Source organism: Oxyura jamaicensis, chromosome 1, assembly GCF_011077185.1.
Source record: "Oxyura jamaicensis isolate SHBP4307 breed ruddy duck chromosome 1, BPBGC_Ojam_1.0, whole genome shotgun sequence".
NCBI lineage: Eukaryota > Metazoa > Chordata > Aves > Anseriformes > Anatidae > Oxyura > Oxyura jamaicensis.
The window spans coordinates 11,657,891-11,681,778 of NC_048893.1; the positions used below are offsets into that span (position 1 = coordinate 11,657,891).

The window sequence follows — 23,888 nt, forward strand, 5'->3', positions numbered from 1 at the left end:
GTGGATTAATAACTAAGGAAGAGACACAGTCTTCTGCAAAACATTCTGATGTTATACTTCTGTCCAGGAAATGGAAGACTTAGTTCCTATCTGCTTCCCAGTGCCAACAATCTTGAAACCAAACCCTACAAGTGTGATGCAATCACTACAGTATAGGAAAGAATTGATTAATATGTTTCAAAAACTCTGCTCTCCCATCTCTAAATGGAGTTTTTAGTAGTATTTAATGGTTTCAGTCAAAATAAGGATAGCCTAGTCACAAAATAAATAAATAAATAAATAAATAAATAAATGGGCAGTTAGGAAATTAGATGAAATTCAGATTCTTTCTTGCTAACATCTCAACTTCTCCTAGCTAAGGCTGAGTCACTTCTCACCATGTATGAAATATTTTCTGTCGGCATTTATAGAACTCTGTCATACAGAGATGACAATAGAGGCAATAACTAAATTTATATACCTCTGTAGGTTGACAGAGCAGTTAGCAGCTGATCTGAATCACTCAGTCTCTTAAGCCTATCCATTTATCAAGTCCACTTAAGGAACCGAAACAAGCAGTATGAACATAACCCTTATACATTTACTTACAGATTTATTACTTTGTGTACTAAATAAAAGTTTAAACGAGTATGGAATGGATTATTTGTAGACAACACTTTGTTTGAAGCTACAGAAAATACACATTAAAAAATCCTGTTACCTTTGAATTACTGGTCTTTGTAGCAATGTAAAAGGAATAGCAATATGATACATTTTCATTATTGAGAATAAATTATCTGGGTTCAAAGAATGTTTTGTTGGGCCTTTCACATACATCTCATATACCTCTGTAGGCTTCAAAAGATGTAACTCTGTGGTATTGAAAGACATTCTGAAGAAGAGGATGTGCTACATATTGTGTTGTTTATAGAGTTTCTATATAAATTGTTCAAAACTTTCAAAAAGATGGTTCTACATTTAGGTCATGTATTTGACAGTGTACCTTTCTTATTATTAATAGGCACCACAAGGCCACATAAGGAGGGGGAAGTCCCTGGTGTGGACTATATTTTCATCACTGTTGAAGATTTTATGGAATTGGAGAAAAGTGGTGCTCTCTTAGAAAGTGGAACATATGAAGGTAAGTACACTTTTACTGCTAAATCTGTTTCATCTTTCTGTTATGTTTTTTTTTTTTTCTAATTTGATGGAATTACATTGGGATATCCCATCATAAATGTGTCATTTCTACTGATACCAGAAATTTGTGAAGAGCCATATGGCAATTATGAAAATATTTTCATATGTGAAATTTAAATGCAGATAGGTGCATCGTAATTTTAGTATATTATACAAGTTAAGAGAAACAAGACAATACATTGATTGCAGTTATAGGAAATAAATACTATTTCTTTATGGCAAACCCAAGGAAATTTCCACAAATTTTAAGCTATCAACTCCATTTCTAATATAGGACAAACAAATTCTAGAACAGAAATCAGTTGTAAACCTGACAATTCTTTGCATGTATGATATTGCAAATACTAAGGTATATCAGAGGTTGAAACAGCACTATTTAAGTAAAACAGGAAGGATTTGCTGTCATCTCTTATGAGCTTTGTAAAGTTATTGGAAAGATAATTTTGATAATTTTGTAATATGACAGAGGGATAGGAGCTGTCCTAATGACTCCACAAAAAATATCTGCACATGGGGCAAAGAACAAGTAACTTTGTGCAGAGAAGGATTCCTAGAAGAACTGTTGATTCATCTGATTAAAATCTTTCCCAAAACATAACTATCCTGAAAGTGAAACTACCATGGCAGAGCATTTTAATAAAACCAGAATTGTTACAGTATTTAAACCTCATGCTTCTTAGAAATATACTAGTATTTAAGGTAACTAAATAGTGGATGGATCCTTTGAAAGCAAAATGGCCAGGGAACACAATTTTTATAAAAAAAATGGACCTATACATATGAGAATGCCTATGTTAGTAGAACCACTTACAGGAAGCAGCCCCATATTTTTACCTTGCAGCAGAAAAAGCAATTGAGGATGTTTTGTCCTGACTTTGTCCCTGTCAAGGAAACCATCTGAAGATAAATAAGCTATTCACCCCAAAGAAAATCATTAGCTGTGTTATAAATAGCAGGAAAGAAGATAATCCTTTCTCACCTAATCAGCACAAAGTACCTACTGGAAAGTAAATAAATTTTCATAAAGAGTTATATCCATACAGAAATTGTAACAAATATTTCCATTAATGAAGGTCAAATAAAGGAAAATAGATCTTCTTTTCCTTTCCTACTTTTTTCCCACTGTCTGACACCAAATGGTAGAAGTTGTAAATATTAGTAGAAGTACAATACCACAATATTATGTTTTTCTGTCATGCATTAAGTAACAAACCTTTCTGGAAGAACCTTTTTGTTACCTTAGGTGTCTGAAGCTAACTTTAAAGGAGCTTAAGCGTAGTCTGACTTTGCTTGACCATGTAATTTCATTAGTTTGTAGCAAGTCTGTAGAGACTGAACTGCTAGGTTAAATTAATTCACAGTGCTCTTCTGTCCCTCGAGGGATACTGAGAGGTGTCTTTTAATACCAGCTATCAGAGCTGAGTGGACAGCAAGGTGAAGTACTGGTTGGGGAAGTCTGTATAGTTCCTTAGGCTGGCTGGGGATCTAGCTGAAGACAGGGCCAAAGTCATGACTATCATTCTCTGATCACTGATGACAAGTTCAGTGAAGTCAGGAAGTCAGAAAATGGAGGAAAACCAAAATAATCTCAACTGACCAATTTCTGCATAAATTCTTTCTTTGACTCTAATGTTTCACAGTCAGAATATGTGCATTATGCCAAATAATAAGTAATATATTAACTATGTATTAAGTAGTATAATTTATTAGAAAATATTCATAGTTTACAGATGCAATTTCTCCTGTTCCCATAGAGATGTCTGGCCAGGACCTTATTAAGTTACATCCCCCCATTTGCCTGATTAATTCTTCATGACTGTAGTTCATTCCTCAGGGAAGGATTTTGCTGTTCATTCAGTCACAAGTTTGCTGAGCACGTTGTCTTCGGTGATTAAGTTTACTGTTGACAATCATACCAACCAGTGCAAAGAAAATTCCCCCCACCAAGAGAAGCATGTTTTGCAGCTTGCCTGTGGTAAAGCTCCATGGCAATCTGAGTGATGTTATTCAATGCAGAATAAGATAAAAAATGAATTATACAAGGTTCTCTTCCATTCTCACTCAAATTAGCAGTCCAAGTCGTTGATTTTAGTGAGATTGTCATTAAGCTCTAATTTTGAATTTAAATTTCAGTGAATTCCACCAATAGTTTGCTGTTGGGAGCAGGGAGTGTTTGCCTGAAGAAAACCAAAGTAAATTATTTGGAGTGTGTATACTTGTGTTTTACCATTGTCTTTTACCACTTCTCCAGTAGAAAGGTTGGCTCAGTATACTGTCGTCTCTGATATGTCAAAACTTGCATAGAGACTTATTTACTTCATGGATCACTGACTTCATAGGCTGTTCCCATTTCCTTATTGGATCAGCAAAATTTCCTAGCCAGTGCAGCATATCAGTAGACAGAAAATGTTCTTGAAATGTATACTGTGTAAGAATGGCAATGCTCATAGACAGAAATGTAACAACTTCAATATTACTCTGAAACCCAGATATGATAAGGCACGTGATTGAAGATTATTATGAGACATCATTACAAAGCATTAATAATATAGGAGTTGAAGAGCAATGAATACTAGGGGTAGAACCACCTTTTAAAAGGAACATATAGAGTAGCAGTACGAGAAATAATAATTTTTTAGTGTATGCACACTTTGAGAAAAAAGAGATGTTTGGTGATAATCAGTAAGGACATATATGCATTGCAAAAACACAAATGTAAGAGGGATTTTAGTCACATGGAACCGTATAAGAAATTCATACCTAGAAAAGTTTGTTCATATCTGTTAAAGATGTGGAAACATTATGAAAATAAATGAATTTAACCAGCACATCAATGAATAATGTACCAAGAAGTCTTTTTTTTTTCCTAATGAATTTTTATTTACTTCAGAAAACCCCCATAACAGTTGTTTTAGCAAAGACATAATATTTACTCTTAATATAAGAACAGTCTTTCATTTTATCCAATGAAAAGCAATCATTTTAATTATTGTACCATTAATTTCATCCCAAATTCACTTTAAATAATTTATTTGGTCGTTTGGAATTATCTCAAATTCTTTCACTGGTTAAAATTCAAAGCTTGTTGAAGCTATTTAACTAGCCCCATCCAGCCTGGCCTTGAACACTTCCACGGATGGGGCATCCACAACTGCTATGGACAACCTGCTTCAGTGCCTCACCACCCTCACAATGAATAATTTCTTCTTTATATCTGATCTAAATCTAACCTCTTCTAGTTTAAAAAATCTTAAATATAGTCTGTAGCTTTGTGATCTGATAGAATTCTTGTACCTGTTTTGTTAGTAAGATTTCATGCACCTTATTCCCCCCCCCCGGGGGCCCCCCCCCCCCCCCCCACACACACACTTGAAGCAGCAGAGGGAGCTGAATCTCATTCTTATCATTAAATATAAAATGCAAAGCACTACTGACTCTATTTTCTTAAAAAAAAAAAAAAATAGTTGGAAGCATAGCCCTCAAAAATATAAACTCTCGGAAGCCTTAAAATGTAATGCCAGTGAGTATATCAGCATTTATAAATAATCCTTTCTAATTTTGTTAATGTATTTTAAGGCATCAGATTTACTTCTTTTAAACAAACAAACAAAGCACAAAAAAAAAAACACAGGCAAAAAAGTTTCATGTAAGTTTTTTGCCATTTTCCCAAATGAAACATCAAAGAAGAAATAGGAATTGAATAAATATTTTTTATTAAAAAGAGACATTTTAAAAATTATTCTATTACAATATAAAGGTCAACTTGCATACCTTCTGCAGTGCCTTTTTAAACTTTCTGAAATGTAGGATTAGTGTGACAGCATGCATACTTCCATTCTGTCTGAAATTGGAAGCTGAATAAATGCTCATTATTTTAATAATTGGTATTCCCAGCATGTGGTCACTTCTATTTTAGGAAATAAGGCTTCTGTCTTAGCTAACATCCACAGACAGGAACACTAGTGGCATTAAAATACTGACTGTTTAGCAAGCAATACTGCTTGCCTCCTGCTGCCCTGGCTGCCAGGTGAGGGCAGTGGTCCTGGCGTGGTATTCTCACTCCTGACATGGGTTCTTCTTCAGCAAGGTTTACAGTTAGAGGGTTTCTACCCCCATATCTGTTTCACAGCAAGTCTCCATCTCACCATAGCAGACTGGTGCACTGTAACTGAGCTGCTAGCTGGGGAAGGCTTACAGACAGTCAGGACTGCAAGCCATATCAATAGGCAAATATTCTTCCAGAAGCGTGTGGTCAGTCTGGGCCTACCACACAAGAACATACGCAATAGGAAAAGATGACATCTAGATGATCATCATAATCTAACATGAAAACGTGGCACCTGGGCAATATGTGTCGACATAGGCCAAACATACTCCCACGGGTATCTAGGAAACTGAAGTTTGCTGCGACTATTCTTAAGCATGAATTTAGAAGAGTATCTTCCTGCTCACATGCCCTGCCCACTGGATGGTTGTACCAAGGATGACCATGGACAGACTTGATCTGTGCACATATTAAGCAGGTTGTGATTGGGATGCACATGACTCGGCTATGATGAAGTTAGTCACTAGACTGAACTCCTTGGGTAGCCTTCCAGACAGCCCTGCTGCCTTATTAAGGGTTCTAGATTGCCAGAGCAGCATTTCTGAACATCCCAGGATGCAGGCTGGTGCTCTACCTGAGTCAGTGTTCATTGCCGCTTTCAACCAGTTGTGTTAGGCACGGGGTCAGAGACTAGCCACTGTCACACAGGGTTTGATAGACCACATATTTCTGCTGGGTAATTCTGCATAGCTCAGCAGAAATGTGTGGATTCACCTAATTTATTTTCTGTTAAGATTCTATGTCCACCACAAACAGCAATATACTGTAAGATCAAGGTTGCTTTATATCACATCAGCTGGTAATGTCCTAAGGAAGTCAGTTGGCTATATGTTCCCTGGGCACAAAACACTTTTCTTTGCTCACGTGTGTTTCTACGATGTAGGGCAGGACCAGGTGCCAAAGAGCAGCCTTTGTATGGGTCAGTGAGCTTCAAAAAGCCTTTCTGCTCAAACAGGCCCACTGAAACCACTAGCAATGTACTTTACTTTATATCAAAACTACATCAGCACCATGGGGATCTCAGCATCAGAGAAATCAATAAGTGACCTTAGCCTTCATCCTTTTTTTCTGAGCTGGGTACACCATAACTTAGCTCCTTAGCTCAGCCCAAGACATGCCATATATTTTTAAATTCTATACAGTCACTACCAGAAATGTATTAACAAACTGAAGTGTCCAGGCAAAAGTAATACAAATTACCAGGAAGACTATAGGGAATAAATTTAGAGAACTCATCAGATAGAGCTTTGTTGGGTAATGATTGAGAAGCTTGGAGAATTTAAAATTTGTGAGCCCCATGGATGTATAAAGATAATTCAAAGTTGGTCAAATAAGTAACCAGCGCTAATGTAATGTATCTGGAAAAGATGAACATTTCAATTTAACATTGGGAACAAATTTTCTCATAATGATGTGATTTAAAAGTTAGAATAACCTCCAGAGGTGGAGAGCCAAATTTCATCTCATAGAGAAGTTAAAAGTAGCTAGTAGAAATATTTTTGCATTAGTTAGAGGGATTAATTAAAACCTGTACTATAGTATTGTCTGCTTCAGTACAGTATTTATTAATGCTGTCTGGGTGACACATCAGGTTTCAATTTTTTTTTCTAATGAAACAGAGCACAGCCAGTTAATGTGTGCATTTCCTCTACCTTTCTGAATGTATCTGAGCCCTGAAAAACTGAACTTTGCAGTATGTGTTGTGCTGCTATATTTTAAACAAAGATTGTATTAGGAAAAAAAAAAAAAAAAAAAAGGCACTGTCAAACTCTGTACAGTCTGAGCTATCAGACCATAACTCCCTCACTTGATCACCTACCACATTGGTCAGGACACCTACATTATTCCCAGTCTCCCTTTCACTGCTGCTGTACTTGTAGAAGCCTTTTCTGTTATCTTTGATGTCCTTCATCAATTACAGCTCTAGCCATTTATTGGCCTTCTTAATTCTGTCTTGTGTATTCAGGAAATTCTTCTCTATCTCTCCTCGGATGCCTGTCCATATTTCTGCCTCCCTGACACACATGTGATAAGGAGTTCTGTGGAAACAAACGTGGCCGTTAGACTCCTCCCTTGTTTATACAACATTCTATAAATCCAACATAAGACTTCTCTATGCTAGCAAGGATTTTATTGTATCCTCTGTATTTCTCTACTTTAATGAAAAACTACTTTGCAGCAGGACATAAAAAATCCTGTTTATGGGATGGGTAGTGTGTTTTTGAAATCTGTTTTGTATTATTCCATTTCAATAGCAAGATATTCTAGGACTTTGCAGTACTGCATGAAACCCTGCTCATGGCTGCTATGTGTTCACCACATAGGTGAACAAACCTGTGCATCTTGTTGCCTGCTAGCACAAAACAAAGGAATAGGCTGTTTCTTATCAAGATATAAGTGGCTGAGGAAGGCCAGAATTTGTATGGTTAATTGAAAAGAAGGATTCAGCTACACAAAATACAAACTGATACAACTTTTTCTGCAATACAGTCACATTACTTCCCAAGTGAGCTAATTAAAAAAAGATAAAAGGCCAACAAAAAGCAAGCACTAAAAGCAGTATTTGTGTTTCAAAGTGAAACAGTTTCTGATAAAAAACAGAAACATAAAAATATTAAAAGCAAACAAAACATTTCCTGTATAGAGAAATCCATACATTTTTACATTTTTTCAAATACAATTATTTTGTTTTACCTTGTGTAAATAAAAGAATCAAGAGGTCTTTGCATGTATTTCTTTATATGTTTATTTATTTATTTGTTTATTTATTTTGGCCATTGGAAGATTCCCCTTGTCTCCTTGTGTTTCCAGTAAAAGCAGTGGATATAGGGTCAAAAATCAAGCACAGATATGCTCGTAGAGAATAAAACATAGCAGTCCAGTGGATGGTTGACATCTAAAGTTATTTCATATCATGCAGACAGAAAAAGATAGTCTGAATATAGAATAAGCTTTAAAAGATCCTACTGATGCAGAAAAGTTCTAGAGTAGCCTAAGGAAAATGCAATATACACTGAAAATGATGCATAAGAAAAGGTACCTCAGTGTCTGCAAATTGATAGGCTTTTCAGAATTTAGATTTCTCTCTCTGGACTCTTTTAACTGTAAGTCTAAGCTTCCTTAGTCATCATCAGGAAGAGATAGGGTGTGACTTAGCCAAACCACAATGTTTTGGTGTCTGACCTAGTTTAGACCATTCTCAAGACTGATGAAGATCAGAGGAATGCAAAGACAAATAAGTCTATGATCTTGGTTCACCCCCAAGTTACACTACATACTCCGTCGCTGAATTCAGGGCTCAATGAGAAAACCTACAGTAACAAACAAAAAAACAAACAAAAAGTCTTTCTGAGTTACATGTGCCTGATGAACTTTGAAAATGGTGAAAGGGAATCAAATTCCCTTTTTTCTTTTTTTGTCTAGGGGTGAATATATATTTAGGATTCTACACAAATATTGAGGATGACTGTAGGGTAATGACACGGTTCTTCTTCTGTGTTCTGTGGAGATGAATGTATTCCCCTAAAAAAAAACCACACATTATAGGAACTTTAAATGAAAGAATAAAACTGACCTTACTTCTTGTTGCTATTTGTATTTACATGATGTCAGGGAGCTCCAGGCATAAACCAGGAGCCATTGGCTAGGTGCTGTAAAAGCAGAGCGAAAAGGACAGCATTTCCCTCAGGAATTTACATTTGCAGTGTGAGATGAAGGACAATAGTTGAAAGCAGTCAGTAAGGGAAGAACAGAAAGGAGAAACAAATAAATAAATAAATGAACAAAAAATCTAACAGAATGTCAAGCAGTGGATCTGCATGGACCAGCAATGTGATACATAGGGAAGTATGAAATCATAAGATCAGTGATGTCATAGTGTGGATATAATTAGTTCTTCTTGAGGGCATGTATGGAAGGGAGGAGGGGTGGATGTTGTGATGAATGAAAGGGTGCTGGTAATCTTATCTGGGTTGGCCAATGGAAATGGGTGTTTAGAAGATATAAAAACACAGTGATGATTGAATGTCTCTTAGGAATGGGACTACAGTGTCCCGTCATTCTAAGGAAGTGGAAAGACATCACTGGGAAGATCTGGAAAAGGTGTAAGTCATAGTTGCCTTCTTGCCCAGATTAACAGCGAATATATTATATTGATTTACTGGTATACGAATGAAAAACTGAATGATTTTACAACTTAAAGATTTACTAGGACAGTTAGTTCCCACCTACAAATCTTTAAAACACAACTTCTGGTATGGAACAATGATTGTCAGCATTTTTAACATACTCTGTTAAAGAGAATTATATTCAGTCTGGTTTATAAAAATCCCCAAAGAGTTACTCTAAAGCAAGCTAGCTGGCTATTTTATATTGTAGTAGGCTATGTAGGCCGCTTCCAATCACAAAATATCTTATTAACGGTTTTCTATGGTAAGACAGAGGCAAAGTAGAAGGTGCAAGTATTTCCTCCTCCCTTGCCCAGTATGTGCAAGACCTATCAGAAACCCCATGACACAGGCTGTGAAGCAGATCCTGCACCACCAACACATCAATAAAGAGAAGTTATCCACTTCTCCCAGATGGATTAGGAGTGTGCCAAGGAGTTGAGAAGGAACATCTTCCTTACCAAACTGACACTTGGGATATGTCAGACAGAAGTTTGTTTTTAAGATTTAGACCTAACCAAAAGCTGCTGGCTGATCATACCTTTATAACCAAGACTGCTTTGTATAACCAAGACTGCTCAGCCTAACTTCTCTCTGCAAATTTTGATTGCAACTAGTTCTGTTGGTAATCCTTAGCACACATTTCACTGTCATATTTTCCCAGCTGTATTGGGAAACTACTCTGTTTAGCACAGAAACTCCACATCTAAAATAAATAAATAAATAAAACCTCCTGTAGACTGCTTAAATTGTTATTATGTTTGGAAAACCTCGATCCTGCCTGAGACAGAATGAAAATCTTTTGATCAATGAAAATTCAAATTAAAACTCTGACTGATTCTGCAGTAAAAATATGAAAGGGGACAGATGGTATGAAGACATGAGCATGATTATACACTCAGAGGTGAAATTTAGCTGGAACGAGAAAAGACACAAATCAAAATTATGGAAATGAAGGAATTCCCCTTACAATGTTATTTAACAAATCCCCTTCATAACCTCACCTGGCAATATTTGGGCTGAGGCAATCCCAAGCACAGATACAGGCTGGGCAGAAAATAGATTTTTGAGCAGCCCTGAGGAGAAGGGACTTGGGAGTGTTGGTTAATGAGAAGTTCACTATGAGCTGGCAATTTGTGCTTGCAGTCCAGAAAGTCAACCGTGTCCTAGGTTGCATCAAAAACAGTGTGGCAAACAGGGTAGGGAGGTGATTTTCCCCCTCAGCTCTGCTCTCCTACCATGAGACCCCACCTGGAGCACTGCATTCAGCTCTGGGACCCCCAGCACAAGAAGGACATGGATGATTAGAATGAGTCCAGAGGAGGGCAAAAAAGATGATCAAAGGTCTGGAGCACCTCTCTTATGAAGAAAGGCTTGAGAGAGTTGGGGTTGTTCAGCCTGGAGAAGAGAAGGCTTCAGGGAGACCATATAGCAGCATTCCAGTACTTAAAGAAGGGCCCACATGAAAGCTGGGGAGAGACTCTTTGTCATGGAGTGCAGTGATAGGACAAGGAGTAATGAGTTTAAACTGAAATAGGGTAGACTTATATTAGTTATAAGGAAGAGATTCCTTATTTTGAAGGTGGTGAGGCACTGGAAGAGGTTGCCCAGAGAAGGTGTGGATGCCCCATTCCTGGACGTGTTCAAGGCCAGGTTGGATGGGGCTTTAAGCAAACTTGACTAGTGGAATGCACATGACAGAAGATTGGAACTAGACGATCTTTAAGGTCCCTTCCAAACCAAACCATTCTATGATTCTATGATTCACATCCTTGCAGTAGTAGTGCCCATCCTTTGCTACTTAGTGAATCCATATATTGAGGGACTACCAGTAACATCATAGAAGGATTTTCTAGACAACACAAGACCCTAGAGATAAAGACAGTACAGTTGGTTGATTAGGAGAAAGCAAAGGTATTGTTTTGCTATCCATAGGAGGGATGAGGTTGTTGACTTTTCCTTACTGGGACAGTTCTTAAGGGTAACGCATGAACTTCTAATAGGAATAGAGTCAACAGGAGGTGCTTTGTGTCACGAAGAAGCAAAGCTGACTAGTAACCTCAGTAACCCTCTTTCCTTACTCTTTTATACAAGCTCAGAGAAGCAGGGAGTGGGATTTTTTTAGGGGTTGTGAGATGAAAAGTTGATATTATCTTCTGAGTTGATGATTACGCTGAATCAGCTGGAGTAGAGCTTGCATCTGTAATCTTCTGGGTTAGGCAGTCTCTGCTTAAATTCCATATACTTTTTAGTTTGATTAATTATGAGTAATTTATTGCATCCTAAACTGATTTTGACTCTTGGCACTGGTGATTCTGCCTGTGAAAATCACATGGGGGAAAAGAGAAATCACTCCAAGCATAATAAAATCAAAGGGCAAAGTCTGAGGCAAATCATTCCGGTTTTTGAATGTTTCATCAGCTCCTCATCTTATGTTTCTAGAGTAAATGCTTGGAGTATTTACCTTAATGGCACAAGGCTTGTACAATGCCTGTTTTTAGTGTAGTGTCTTCTAACAGTTAAAACGAGTATGAGCTCAAGACATCATTTCATTGAAGTGTGGCACTCTGATTAGATGGGCAAGATTCAAAAAGAAACTGACATTACATAGTAATATTTTTCAGGAAACAGGCTTTTGCACTCAGAAATATATTGGTCTTATGGTATGATATATAAAAACTGGATTTTTTGTTGTTTTAATTACAAGTTACAGTTTCCACAGTTTTCAGTGCTGTCATAACTGGTCAGATAATCAGTAAGATCTTTATTTGTAAGAAGAGTTTGGACAAAGTGTAGTGATATATTTTTATAGTGATCTTTGTACAGTTGAACTGCAATTTAAAGAATAATTACTTTTCTTCACAGCTTTATCTCATTCTTGCCACCATTTATATTGAGGGTGCTCAGTATTACATTGGTTTTTGAGATAGAGTATTTCAGGGGGATTTTATAGGTCCCATTCCACATAAGTCATCAACGAAAAAGAAGGTAAAACAAACCAGCTACTTTGGATACTTTATTTGCATTCTTTGAATAAGGAATGAAAAACCTTTCTACAGCACATCTGCTTTGTCAACTGCAAAAGTTTTAATGATATGTGGCATGAAGACACAGCATTCAGATAAAATTTAGCATTGAATAGCTATTTATTACTGAATGTTTTCAAAGTGTGCATTTTCATTGTGTGAATGAGTCAGAAACTCACCAGGAAAAACATTGTGTGACTGGAAGGTTATTCACACTATATAATATTAAATGTATAACTTCTTGGTCTTAATCAACCCCTAGAGGTGTTCAGTTTTCTGTATTCTCTATACTGAGGACTTCAATTCTTAGCTTCAGGTTCTGTAAATTACAGGGCATATGCTAAAGGTGTTAAGTAGACGAGGTGATCCTTTCTTGCAGGTAAAGACATGTTTAATATCCCATAAGAGTTCTAGCAGAACAGTGAATATACTCCAGGGTTGATGCCTCTTCAAACAGAGGACAGTGAAATGTAACATTTTAGCCTACAGAGTATGGATACAGAGACAAGCTAACATTTTCATCAGTGGCCATAATGAGCATAAATTTAACGGAAGTCAGCTGTAAAATTTCCTAGGATTGCAAAAGAAGCCTTACAGGTATGGGTCAGGTTTCAGGTCCACTTATATCAGTAAACCTGATATTATTCAGTGACATCCACCTTGACATTGCTGTGGCTGTTATCTGACTGACAGGTAGTCTTTCTACTCTTGTTCTGTCTGACACAAACTGTGGAGCAATCATCCTCAGATCACTGACTCACAGAATCACAGAATCATTTAGGTTGGAAGGAGTTTCTTCAGGGCATCTAGTCCAACTACTCTGCTCAAGCAGAGTCAGCTAATGCAGGTTATTCAGGACCATGACCAGTTGGGTTTTGAATATCTACACAGATGGAGACCACACATCTAAGCAACCTGTTTCAATGTTTGACCATATTATTATATTATATCATATCATATCATATCATATCATATCATATCATATTATATTGACTCATATTAAAAGCAATTTTTACTGTGTTCAGATGAAGTTTAACAGTTTTTATTTTTTGTCCATTACCTCTTGTCCTTTCACTGGGCATCACTGAACAAAGCCTTCCTCCGTCCATAAGGTATTTATTATACATATTGATTCCCCCAAGATTTCTCTTCTGCAGGCTGAACTGTCCAAGCTCTCTCATCCTTTCCTCAGCAGAAATATGTTCCTGTCCCTTCACCACCTTCATGGCCCTTCACCACCTTCATTTGCTGGTCTTTCTCCACTATGACCATGTAATCATGTATCTCTTGTACCAGGGAAATCTGAAGTGGCCTCACCAGTGCTGAACACATAGGAAGGATCACCTGTCTTGACCTGCTGGCAATGCTCTTCATTATGCATCCCAGGATACTGTTGATATTTTTGCCATGAAGATGTATTACTTATGGTCAGCTTGTGGTCCACCAAATCCTTTAGTGCAGAGCTGCTGTCCAGCCAGTTAGCCAGTTAGATACTGTCCAGCCAGTTAGCCCTAGCACATACTGGAGCCTGGGGTTATTCTTCTCCAGGAGCAGAATTTTGCATTTCCTCTGGTTGTATTTCCTTAACTTCTTCTCAGCCTAAGTCTTCAGGTGGTCTGGGTCCACCTGAATGGCAGCACAACCATCTGGTGTATCAGGCTGTACTGGGTCTGGCTGGGATGTTAACTTTCCCTGCAGCAGCCCATACAGTGCTGCGCTCTGCACTTGTAGCTAGAACAGCAGTGGTATCACACCAGTGTTGTGTCTGCTGCTGAGAAGTGCTGGCACAGCATCAGGACTCTCTCTGACCCTCCTAGGGGGTGGGCAAAAAGTGAGAAAGAAACATCAGCAGGGCAGCTGACCTAAACCAACCAAAGGGATATTCCATACCATATGATGTCACACTCAGCAATAAAAGGTGGAAAAAGGAAGAAGAGGGGAGGGGTGGGCTCTCGTTGTGAAAACGTCTGTCTGAAAGAGTAATTTCTTTCCTCTGCACTTCCACATAGCCTTTACTTGTTTTGTTTAGTTATTCCCTTTCCCCCTCCCTTTTCCCCTTTCCCTTTTTTCCCTTTAGTTGAATTGTTTAATTAATAATAATATTTCCTTAATTATATATATATATATATTTCCCCTTTTTAATTAAATCATCCTTATCTCAACCCGTGAGTTGTTCTTTCCTTTACTTCTTCCCCTCCTCATCTGAGGAGGGGGAGTGAGAGAGCGGTTGTGGTGTTCAACTGCCTAGCACGGTAAAACCACCACACAGGCACTCCTCCCAGTTTTTCATCTGCAAACTTTCTGAGGGGGCATTCTGTCCTATTGCCCAGATCATTAACATGGCCTTTCAAAGTATAAAAGGGGGTTGTTAGAAAGTTGGAGAAAGACCTTTTACCAGGGCCTGTAGTGACAGGACAACAGCAAATGGTTTAAATGAAAGAGGGTAGATTTTGAGTGGATGTAAGGAAGACATTTATTATACTGAGTGCAGTGAGACACTGAATCAGCTTGTCCTGAAGGGAAGTTGTGGATGCCCCATCACAGGAAGTGTTCAGAGTCAAGTTAGACAGGTCTGTCAAGGTATTTCAGAGCACCCAGGTGTGCTCATTCACCAGAAAAAGTTCAAGAAGTTTCCCTATATGGTTTTTCCACAGGCACCTCTTTTTTCCATATCTATGCTTAAAATTATTCCACTTTAAGATTGTTTTGTTGAAGATTGTGCCCCTTCATTTCCCATTTTCCCTGTCCTTTGACTTGCCTACTGCATCCACAACTTCCTCACTTGTTTGTTGAAGAATCTCTCCCTTCCCCATAATTCCTAAACCTCTCTGCACCAGGCTGCCCAGACTGTTGGCACAGTTCACATGTTTCTGGTTGCATGCTTTGGCTAAAAGATCCTCCCTTATTCTGCATTTTTAAGGTTTTTCTAAAAAATGGATCACAGTCTTCTGCTCTTGGAAACTTATCAAGATCAACCTCACAACTGTAGGTTGTCTTGCCCTTATTTTCTATGGAAATGCTGTTCTGGATCATTGCTCCTGTTCTACCTAGAAAATAGTCTCTGACTTCTGACCTTTGTTCTTATAAGTCCATGCTATTAACTTTTTGTTTGTTTGTTTTGTCAGTACTGTGTTTCCTTTACATGATTGCTTTGGGAGCAAATCAAGAGACTAAACCTCTGCATGTTTGAGATATCTTTGCATATAAATGATGTCCAACATAGTTCACATGTGGGAGTGGAAGATAGGACACATAGCCTATCAGATTTGCACTTTTCTGGAACAGCAACTGCTGGCTACACAGGAGAGCCTACAATGTCTGAAATGGCATTAAACACAATGCTTTGATATTGATTCATTTTTCATTTCACTCTTACAACACCCCTTACAAATAAATATAGTGTTTATGTCCTCTTCTCTCCTTGTTCTGCTAAGCTAAATGAAGACTTACTTTAGTCTCTTCCTATACAAGAGTCCAAGTTAAACTTTCAAAATAAACAGAGTTCAGATTACTGTGTCTCTTCCTCAAAGTGTTCTTTAAAGCCCTGCACAGTTTTGAGATGAGAACAATGATTCAGTATGTTCTTGGATATTCAGATTTCTCTTCCCACCCCCACACCCTTTCCTAAACATTGATGTTCTATTTGTTATTCTTCAGACATATAATTTGATAAATGTATTAAATATCCTCACTACTGGACGTGGAAGTCATCTGCTATTTTTCTGCAATGGATATTACCAGTTATCCCTGTTTTGTGACCACTGAACTCTTATTTTATACTCTACTTTTTTGCCTCTATATCTGGTATTATACAATTATAGATATGATAATTATTTTGCTGTCATGGAAAACACCTGTAAAGTATAATAAAAAGGAGACTGAACTTCACAAACAGAAGTGGATGAAATATTACTTATCAACTTGTTCTCGGTGTTCTCTCTCTCTCTCTTTTTCTATTTTATTTTATTTTTTTTTGTAAAACTCCCCAAAAATTTCATGTTAACACTTCTCCTTTCTCTGTTAAGCTTGTCATGTCTGGAATTGAAGGAAAACCAAGTGAGGTGTTCAGACCACTGAAATACGTACTGAAAACCTCAGGAGAACAAATTTATGATGTCTTGCTGTTAAGACATAAATGGTTTCTACCAGTATCTTCCCATCTGTTGCTACCATTTTTGTTTTGGCATTGCTCAAGGAGTGACTGCAAAGTTAGATATTTCAAGCAATAGGAGTCCAAGAATAGATGATCTAACCATAATAATTCCAGATGTAACTAAATCTTGTTTATGTATTTCATTACCACTGAATGTCTCACCTTCTGGCAAGGAAGATTCATCATACAGGTAGGGAAGCAGGCGGGATGCTTTAAACCAACTTCCTAAATAACAACATAAAACAGAGAATAGTTCACTTAATCATTAGTTTTACCCATCAGATGTGTGAATATTTATGATAATTTACCTTTTTTTTCATTTGTAATCAGGCACTTGAGAAAATAAATACAAGTGCTTCACAGATTGCTATTTTTCTCGTTTTCCTTAATATGAACAGATGAAAATTAAATTAAATGTTAGAAAGAAAAGCTGGTTAAGAGCTGTCAGGTCACTGAGGCTGTCTGCCTGCCAATGAGGCTGTGTTGCCTGCGGTATATGCAGGTGCTTTGTTTCAGTCTAATTTTAAATGACTCGTATATCGAAGCTCCTTGCACCACCTCCCTTGGGAGACAACTCTGTAATCTAACGTCCTACCAGTGAGAAAATGCTTCCTGATACTTGGCTGAAGATTTCCTTTTGCACAGCATCAACCTACAGTTATTTATATTCAATGAGTTCATATGAAATATTTTTTTTTCTTAATCTGGGATTGACCTTCCTAAGAGAGGTAATAATCATATTCCTCCCTGACATTTCCCACCCTGCATTCTCACTTTTAATTTACTCAAACTATTTCTAAAATATTCCTAAATATTTTCTAAATATTCGTAGAATCAGTGCATAGGTTCTTTCCTGATTTCCCAACTTATTTTATTGACTTATTTTTGGCACTTAGATGCTCAGATTTCTGGACTTCAAGTGTAAATTGTCAACATGTCACTTCATTGCAGTTGTTCCAGTCAGTACTCACTGTCTTTGCTTCACCAGTTTCACTGCTTTAACTCTCTTGTCCACAGCATTTAGATGGGTTTGTCATACATAACCTGGGATCTCATCATGTAGCATCATAGGAAGGGAGAAGTGAAACCAAGATGAAAAAAAAATAAATGGAAAGACTGAAAATAAATAAATAAATAAAAATAAAAAATAAAATAAAAAGAAAATTGACAGGTGAAATTAGAGGAAGTAAGGAGATATTGGAATGAAATATCTTTTGTGAGTGATGCAAAATTGCAGGATGCTTAGAAAATAAAAGTTTGAAGTACTGCGAATTTATGTAGGATGGACAATTAAAGTGATTTTAGGGAGATCTTACTTTCTCAGAAAACAAACACACAGGAAGCTATCCCATCTGTGGTTTAGTTTACATTGGAATTGACTTTGAAATGCTCAGTGGCCTGTGGCACACAAGGAAGATCAAGCTGATAGTGCCCAAGTTTCTCTGTTTCTCCACTTAGGCCAGGTGCTCAAAGAAATGCATCTCTGCAGCAATAAAAACTGTGTAAACTGCTTGTATTTCCTTGTGGAAGAGCCAGGAAGGAGACTCCATGCCTACAAAGGCAGTCTAAGAGCTTCATGCTTCACACTAGGTCATCCTTGTACCTCCTGCAGGGCTTGAATACCAGCTATCATTGCTTATTAATGACTTTATGCCAGCATTTTTTCCCTGATATTGTATTTGCAAGTCAAATAAAGCAAGGAGTATTTTCCTTCTCTCTCCTGGCTAGAATTATTTCATTTTGTATTTTTCTGACACTATCTCTTTCCTGCACACCTTCACTGACTTGTGGCTCCTTCTTTGATATGTTCTCGTTCTTGTTTTCATTGCAGCAAATATAAGACATTCCTGGAGGAGCTCTCTTACCTGCTTCTTTTATTATTTCCTCAGGGGTGATGCTTGTTGGTACAAAGTACCCCTTTGTGACATTCAAGCTTCCGTAGCCTTTTTCCACGTAATGGGTTTCAATGGTGTCTTATGAAGAACCATAAGGAATAAGTATTCTTTCAGTAGTCCCTAAAGAACTTTTTTTCTCAAAAGTTAATGATTTTGCTTTCATAGAAAACCCCTTTTAGTAAATGTAATCAATATTGCGTCACCAAACATCCAGTTTTTAACAACTCCTTGATTATATCATAGTCATTAATGAAAAATATATTTTGTTTTTGTTATTATTTGTACTTTCTATGCTCTGTAATTTTCTCTTTCTGATGGTACTTGTATGATATATTTTTCTATGAAATCTTTTCCTCTAGGTAACTTATAACCTTTTTTGAAGATCTGTGCTTAAAATATATTTTTACACAACAGATATATTTCTAAATGGTCCCACATGAACCATGAGTGACTAACCAAAAATAAGTGTCTTTCACCTATAATTGGAGAGCAAGGATTACAACTGCAATGAATTGAGATAGCAATGTTTAGTAAAATAGTCATCAATGAGTCTGAGACAATATTGCTTCAGAGACACTGCAATAAAGAAAGATTTCGAACATATGCGTGAAAAGGGAGCTATATCTGAGAATTTTGTCTCCTGCTATCCAAAGCAATTCATTTAGGTTCCAGGCAAATCAAACTTTCCCTAGAAGGGCTATTTTTCGAAACAGCAACAAGAAAACCATGGTTTTAAAATAACTACAATGATAACAACAGAATGGAAGGAAAACAAAGTAATAAAGAAAAGAAAGACACAGAAGGGAGGATGTATAAACATAACTTGAAAGGTTCCAAAAGGTCTATAGAGCACTGGCCTTTTAATATCAGAAAAACTTACTTAGAAAAGAGGCAAGATCAGAAAGTCGTATCTGGTGGACACAAAATATTTAATTATGAGATACATATAGCAGTTTTGAAAATGTAAGGAGTTTGATTGAAACTTTGGTTGAATATGAGGCAATATATTGCTATAATAAATAATTATTACTACGTAGGTTAAGTTTCATTTACAGTAAAGGCATTAAGGCCTGAATTGTATTAATTATTGACTTAAAGTCTTTTAGTACTAAACCATATGTGCTAATCCATTAAAATCAACAAAATCTTCTTGAGGACAGGCAGCTTATATTACCAAAATAGCTTTTTTAAAGACCGGACTCCCACATGTTCCTTGAATAAAACAAAGTGTCCCAACAAGCCATCACCTTTGCTAGCATACATCCGATATGTGGCAACAAAATACATCCAATCTGTGGCTTTTCCCAGTGTAGCAGTGTTAGTCAAGGGGGCTGTGAGGTGTGCAAGTGCTAGTCAAGAGGGATTTTTCACACTCCCAATCACAGCTACTCTGACAAAAATTCTGATTATTCCTCAGTAATTTCAAACTAAGAAAAACACTAGGAAAGCTAGGTGATGTTCCTCTCTCATGTCTGAGGAGGGTATAGGCACATCTACTATGTTTGGGATAATTAGGAAGAATAGAATTGCATATATTATTATCTAGACTACAACATCTAAAGGTAAAACTAAAATCATTCAAATTTATTTGACATGTTTAAAATACTAATTGTGAAATCAATACAATTTTTACAGTGCCTTACACTTCAGATGCATATTCCAAGTAGGGATATATGGAATACTTTGAAATAGGGTCTAAAACTACATATTCGGTGAGTATATAATATCATTATAAATGTAGAATTTGCAACATCTAAGATAAATTAGAGTTTTGAGAAATAAGGCTGAATGGAGTCTTCATGAAATAATTTGAAAAATACATAACTAGAAGCTTCTTATTGCCATGAGGAAATAACAATCATAAGACTAAGTGAAGTTAAACTTTAAAATTACTGATGACATGGATTTAGATGTTTGGGTTTTGGATATTAAAGTTTTTATTTTCCCATCTTATAGTCACTAACAAAATGACCATGCTATCTAAATAATGTTATGATGTACTCATCCAGATCAGCTTGGAAAAGCCTGAATTAGAAAGTCTTGGTTTCTGTTTAGTTATCGCTTAAAATTATGTTTTCACTGATAGTTATCAAAAGTTATCTTGATGCATGCTGTTTAGTATATGAGTTTGAAATAAATGCTGTTAAGAAATGAAAACACACTAAATTAATATATATTTCAAATATAAATTAATATATATTTCAGTGGTTATTACTTTGGGAATTGAAATATCCTTTCATTCTAGTATACTATTTGTTTGTACACTACTTTTATGGTTTATTCTGTGTTCTGTGTATTTGGATCTCCTTAGATACAATAATCAACAAGAATATTTGTTGCAGCATTTCCATAAACACATTGTTTTGTGATTGTCCTCCACTTAGAATTTTGTATTTTACTATGCTTGTCACTACCCAGACTGTGTGACCTCTCTGTTCAAATCAAGTCACTAATCATAGCTCTGAATTTTAATAATCCTTGAAAGGAACTCATCCACAAACTAGTTACCCACAAAAAACACCAAAGTGATAAGAATGAGCACGTCTGAGAAACTGGAAAATGAAAAGAAAGACACATCTTTAAAATAATGCTTTGTTTTGTTTTTTTTTTTACCTCACATTATTATGCACTATCAGTATACTTGGAAAAAAAAAAAAAAATGTTCCACAAGTATTTAAGAGAAAGTCTTCACTTTTTACAGCAGAAATTTTCTCAAAGTTTTTCATACTCTCAGGTTTTTATTTTTATTTTTTTATTACAGGAGATTGACAAACTCAGGGTCCTGTACCGAGAGTCATGTATTTGCAGATTATTTCATTACTAAGTAAAGAAACTATATAATTTCTAAAAATGTATCCTAACATTTGGATCCACTTACTTTGGGATAAAAATGACCAGAACTTACAACAACTGAAAATTCTTGTGAAAAAAATCTTAGCTGTGACCAAGATGAGTTGGAAGATTTTCTGTTGGTTTCAAATTGAAGTTTGCAATCAAGTTAAGGTTTGCATTATTATTTAAGAAAAAAATGCCTAAGAAAGAAATAAGTTGTCAGTACTATGAATAAAGTAGATTAGGAATTTTACCTGATTAGTCAGAGTATTTATGTATTTATCCAATTTAATTTTTAATTGACTCTGGAGAGACCAGCATAATTAAAACACTAAATGATCTATATACCTGAAATGAAAAAGTGATAGCAAAACACACTCTCAAACATTTTAAATGTGTAAATGTCTGCAAGGAACAGAGGTTATCTAGTGCAAAGTATAAGAAGAATAGCCAGATGAAATTTTAAAAGGAAGGATTTAATCTAGGTCTCACTGTTAACTTCTGACAACAAAAGACTTTGGAGTATAGATTATTTTTTAAAGAAGCAGAAGAAAAAGTCTTATTTAGGAAAATTGAAGGTAAACTAACACAGCGACTAAGAAATTCATTTGGGGAATTATAAACCTAATTCTCTCCAGAACTCAACTTTAAGAACAAAATAAATAATTTTTTAAAAAAATAATCTTTATTCCACAAGTCTCATCTTAGTGTCACATAGCAAATAAATATTCATTATTTTTTATACCATTTTGGAACAGCTTTCGTTTATAGTTGTGAATTAAAATTCACATTTTAAAATAAAATTAAAAAATCACAGCACAAACTAACATCTGGCTACATTTAAAAAAAAAAAAAATGAGGATTTCATAGACACTAACCTACTTGTATGTCTTTTATGTGTGTGTTAGCTGCAATTTGTTCTCTTTTTATTAAACATTTCTGTAGTACTTGATTTTTTTAGGTTTTCTTTTGTTATTTAACATAGAGCTTCTGAAAGATGTTGGATATATAGCCAAGAATATCAAAGGGCTCTGTTTACCTACTGGATATACAAGTTTACCTGCAACATTTCAGTTTATACCAAAAAAGCAGAAAGAGTATAATTTCAAATTATGCTTGCTGAGGATGGTAACAGAAGTATTGTCTCTAAAAGATTTTGTGATGATGACACAAAAGAGAGGAGTCAGCTCAGTGTCAAGACACTTGTGTCTAGGAGTTTGACATCCCACTGCTGTCAGTTAATTAGATCCAATTAATTAGCCAGAGAAGGCCATGAAGGGATTCAGCTGATCAGCCACTAGATGGCTGAACCAAATCACTCCCTTTGACTCCATTGATAGCGTCAGACCAGGTGATTTCAGATGCTTAATCAAAGCATTTTGTTTAGCATTTAGCAAAATATAAACTATCTTTGCACTAGCAGGTAGTATGGTAATATAGGAGCAGATCTGTAAAGAGAAAAGCACGCGTGCTGTGGTTCCAGAGCCTACAGTGCATACATTCTGTGGGTTATACTCTATTCTAGTCCTGCAGATTGAATGCCCTTTGGTAGCTAAAGAATGTCTTCTGAGCTAACTTCATCAAAAAATAATACAATTTGTGTGCTCTGAGATGGCTTTACATGCACTATGACGTGACTATGGTAAACAGGAGCAATAGGGTGTGCCCCAAATGAGCACCTCTGATCCAAACTCAAATGCTAATGCGTATGCAGGCCTTGTGTATCTCACTAGACTTTCAGTTGCAGTTCCAGAAGGGCACATCTCCTGTTAAAAAATCTGTTTCAAAATCCTGTTTCAAATCTTCCAGTCCCCTGCGAATGTCCCAGGTATCTTAATGAGTCCAAAGCAGCATAAGGAACTTACACTTGGTAAACAGGGGTGGCGCCCCGCTAGACCTTCTCTTCACAAACAGAGAAGGACTGGTGGAGGATGTGATTGTCGGGAGCTGTCTTGGGCAGAGTGACCATGAAATGGTGGAGTTCTCTATTCTTGGCAAGGCCAGGAAGGGGACCAGTAAAACCACTGTATTGGACTTTCGGAGGGCTGACTTTGTGCTGCTGAGGACACTGGTTGGTAGAGTCCCTTGGGAGGTGGTTCTGAAGGGCAGAGGAGTCCAGGAAGGCTGGGCGCTCTTCAAGAGGGAAATCTTAATGGCACAGGAACAGTCTGTCCCCACGTGCCCAAAGACGAGCTGGCGGGGAAGAAGACCAGCCTGGCTGAACAGAGAATTGTGGCTTGAACTTAGAAGAAAAAAAGAGGGTTTATACTCTTTGGAAAAGTGGGCTGGCCACTAGGGAGGACTATAAGGATATCGCGAGGCTGTGCAGGGACAAAATTAGGAAAGCCAAAGCTCATCTGGAGCTCAATCTGGCTACTGCCGTTAAAGATAACAAAAAACGCTTTTATAAATACATCAACACAAAAAGGACGACTAAGGAGAATCTCCATCCTTTACTGGATGCGGGAGGGAACTTCATTACAAGAGATGAGGAAAAGGTGGAGGTGCTCAATGCCTTCTTCGCCTCAGTCT

The 23,888-nt window shown here is 36.7% G+C and overlaps 1 protein-coding gene across 16 annotated transcripts in view; it reads left to right on the forward strand.

Moving 5' to 3' along the window:
* MAGI2 (membrane associated guanylate kinase, WW and PDZ domain containing 2) overlaps positions 1-23,888 on the forward strand; it is a 775,806-nt gene that overhangs the window by 451,721 nt on the left and 300,197 nt on the right. For all 16 annotated transcript variants that reach the window (XM_035346387.1, XM_035346542.1, XM_035346777.1 and 13 more), the window contains one exon: positions 1,001-1,120. In XM_035346387.1, coding sequence (XP_035202278.1) covers positions 1,001-1,120 — 120 coding nt within the window. The remainder of the gene's footprint in view (positions 1-1,000; positions 1,121-23,888) is intronic.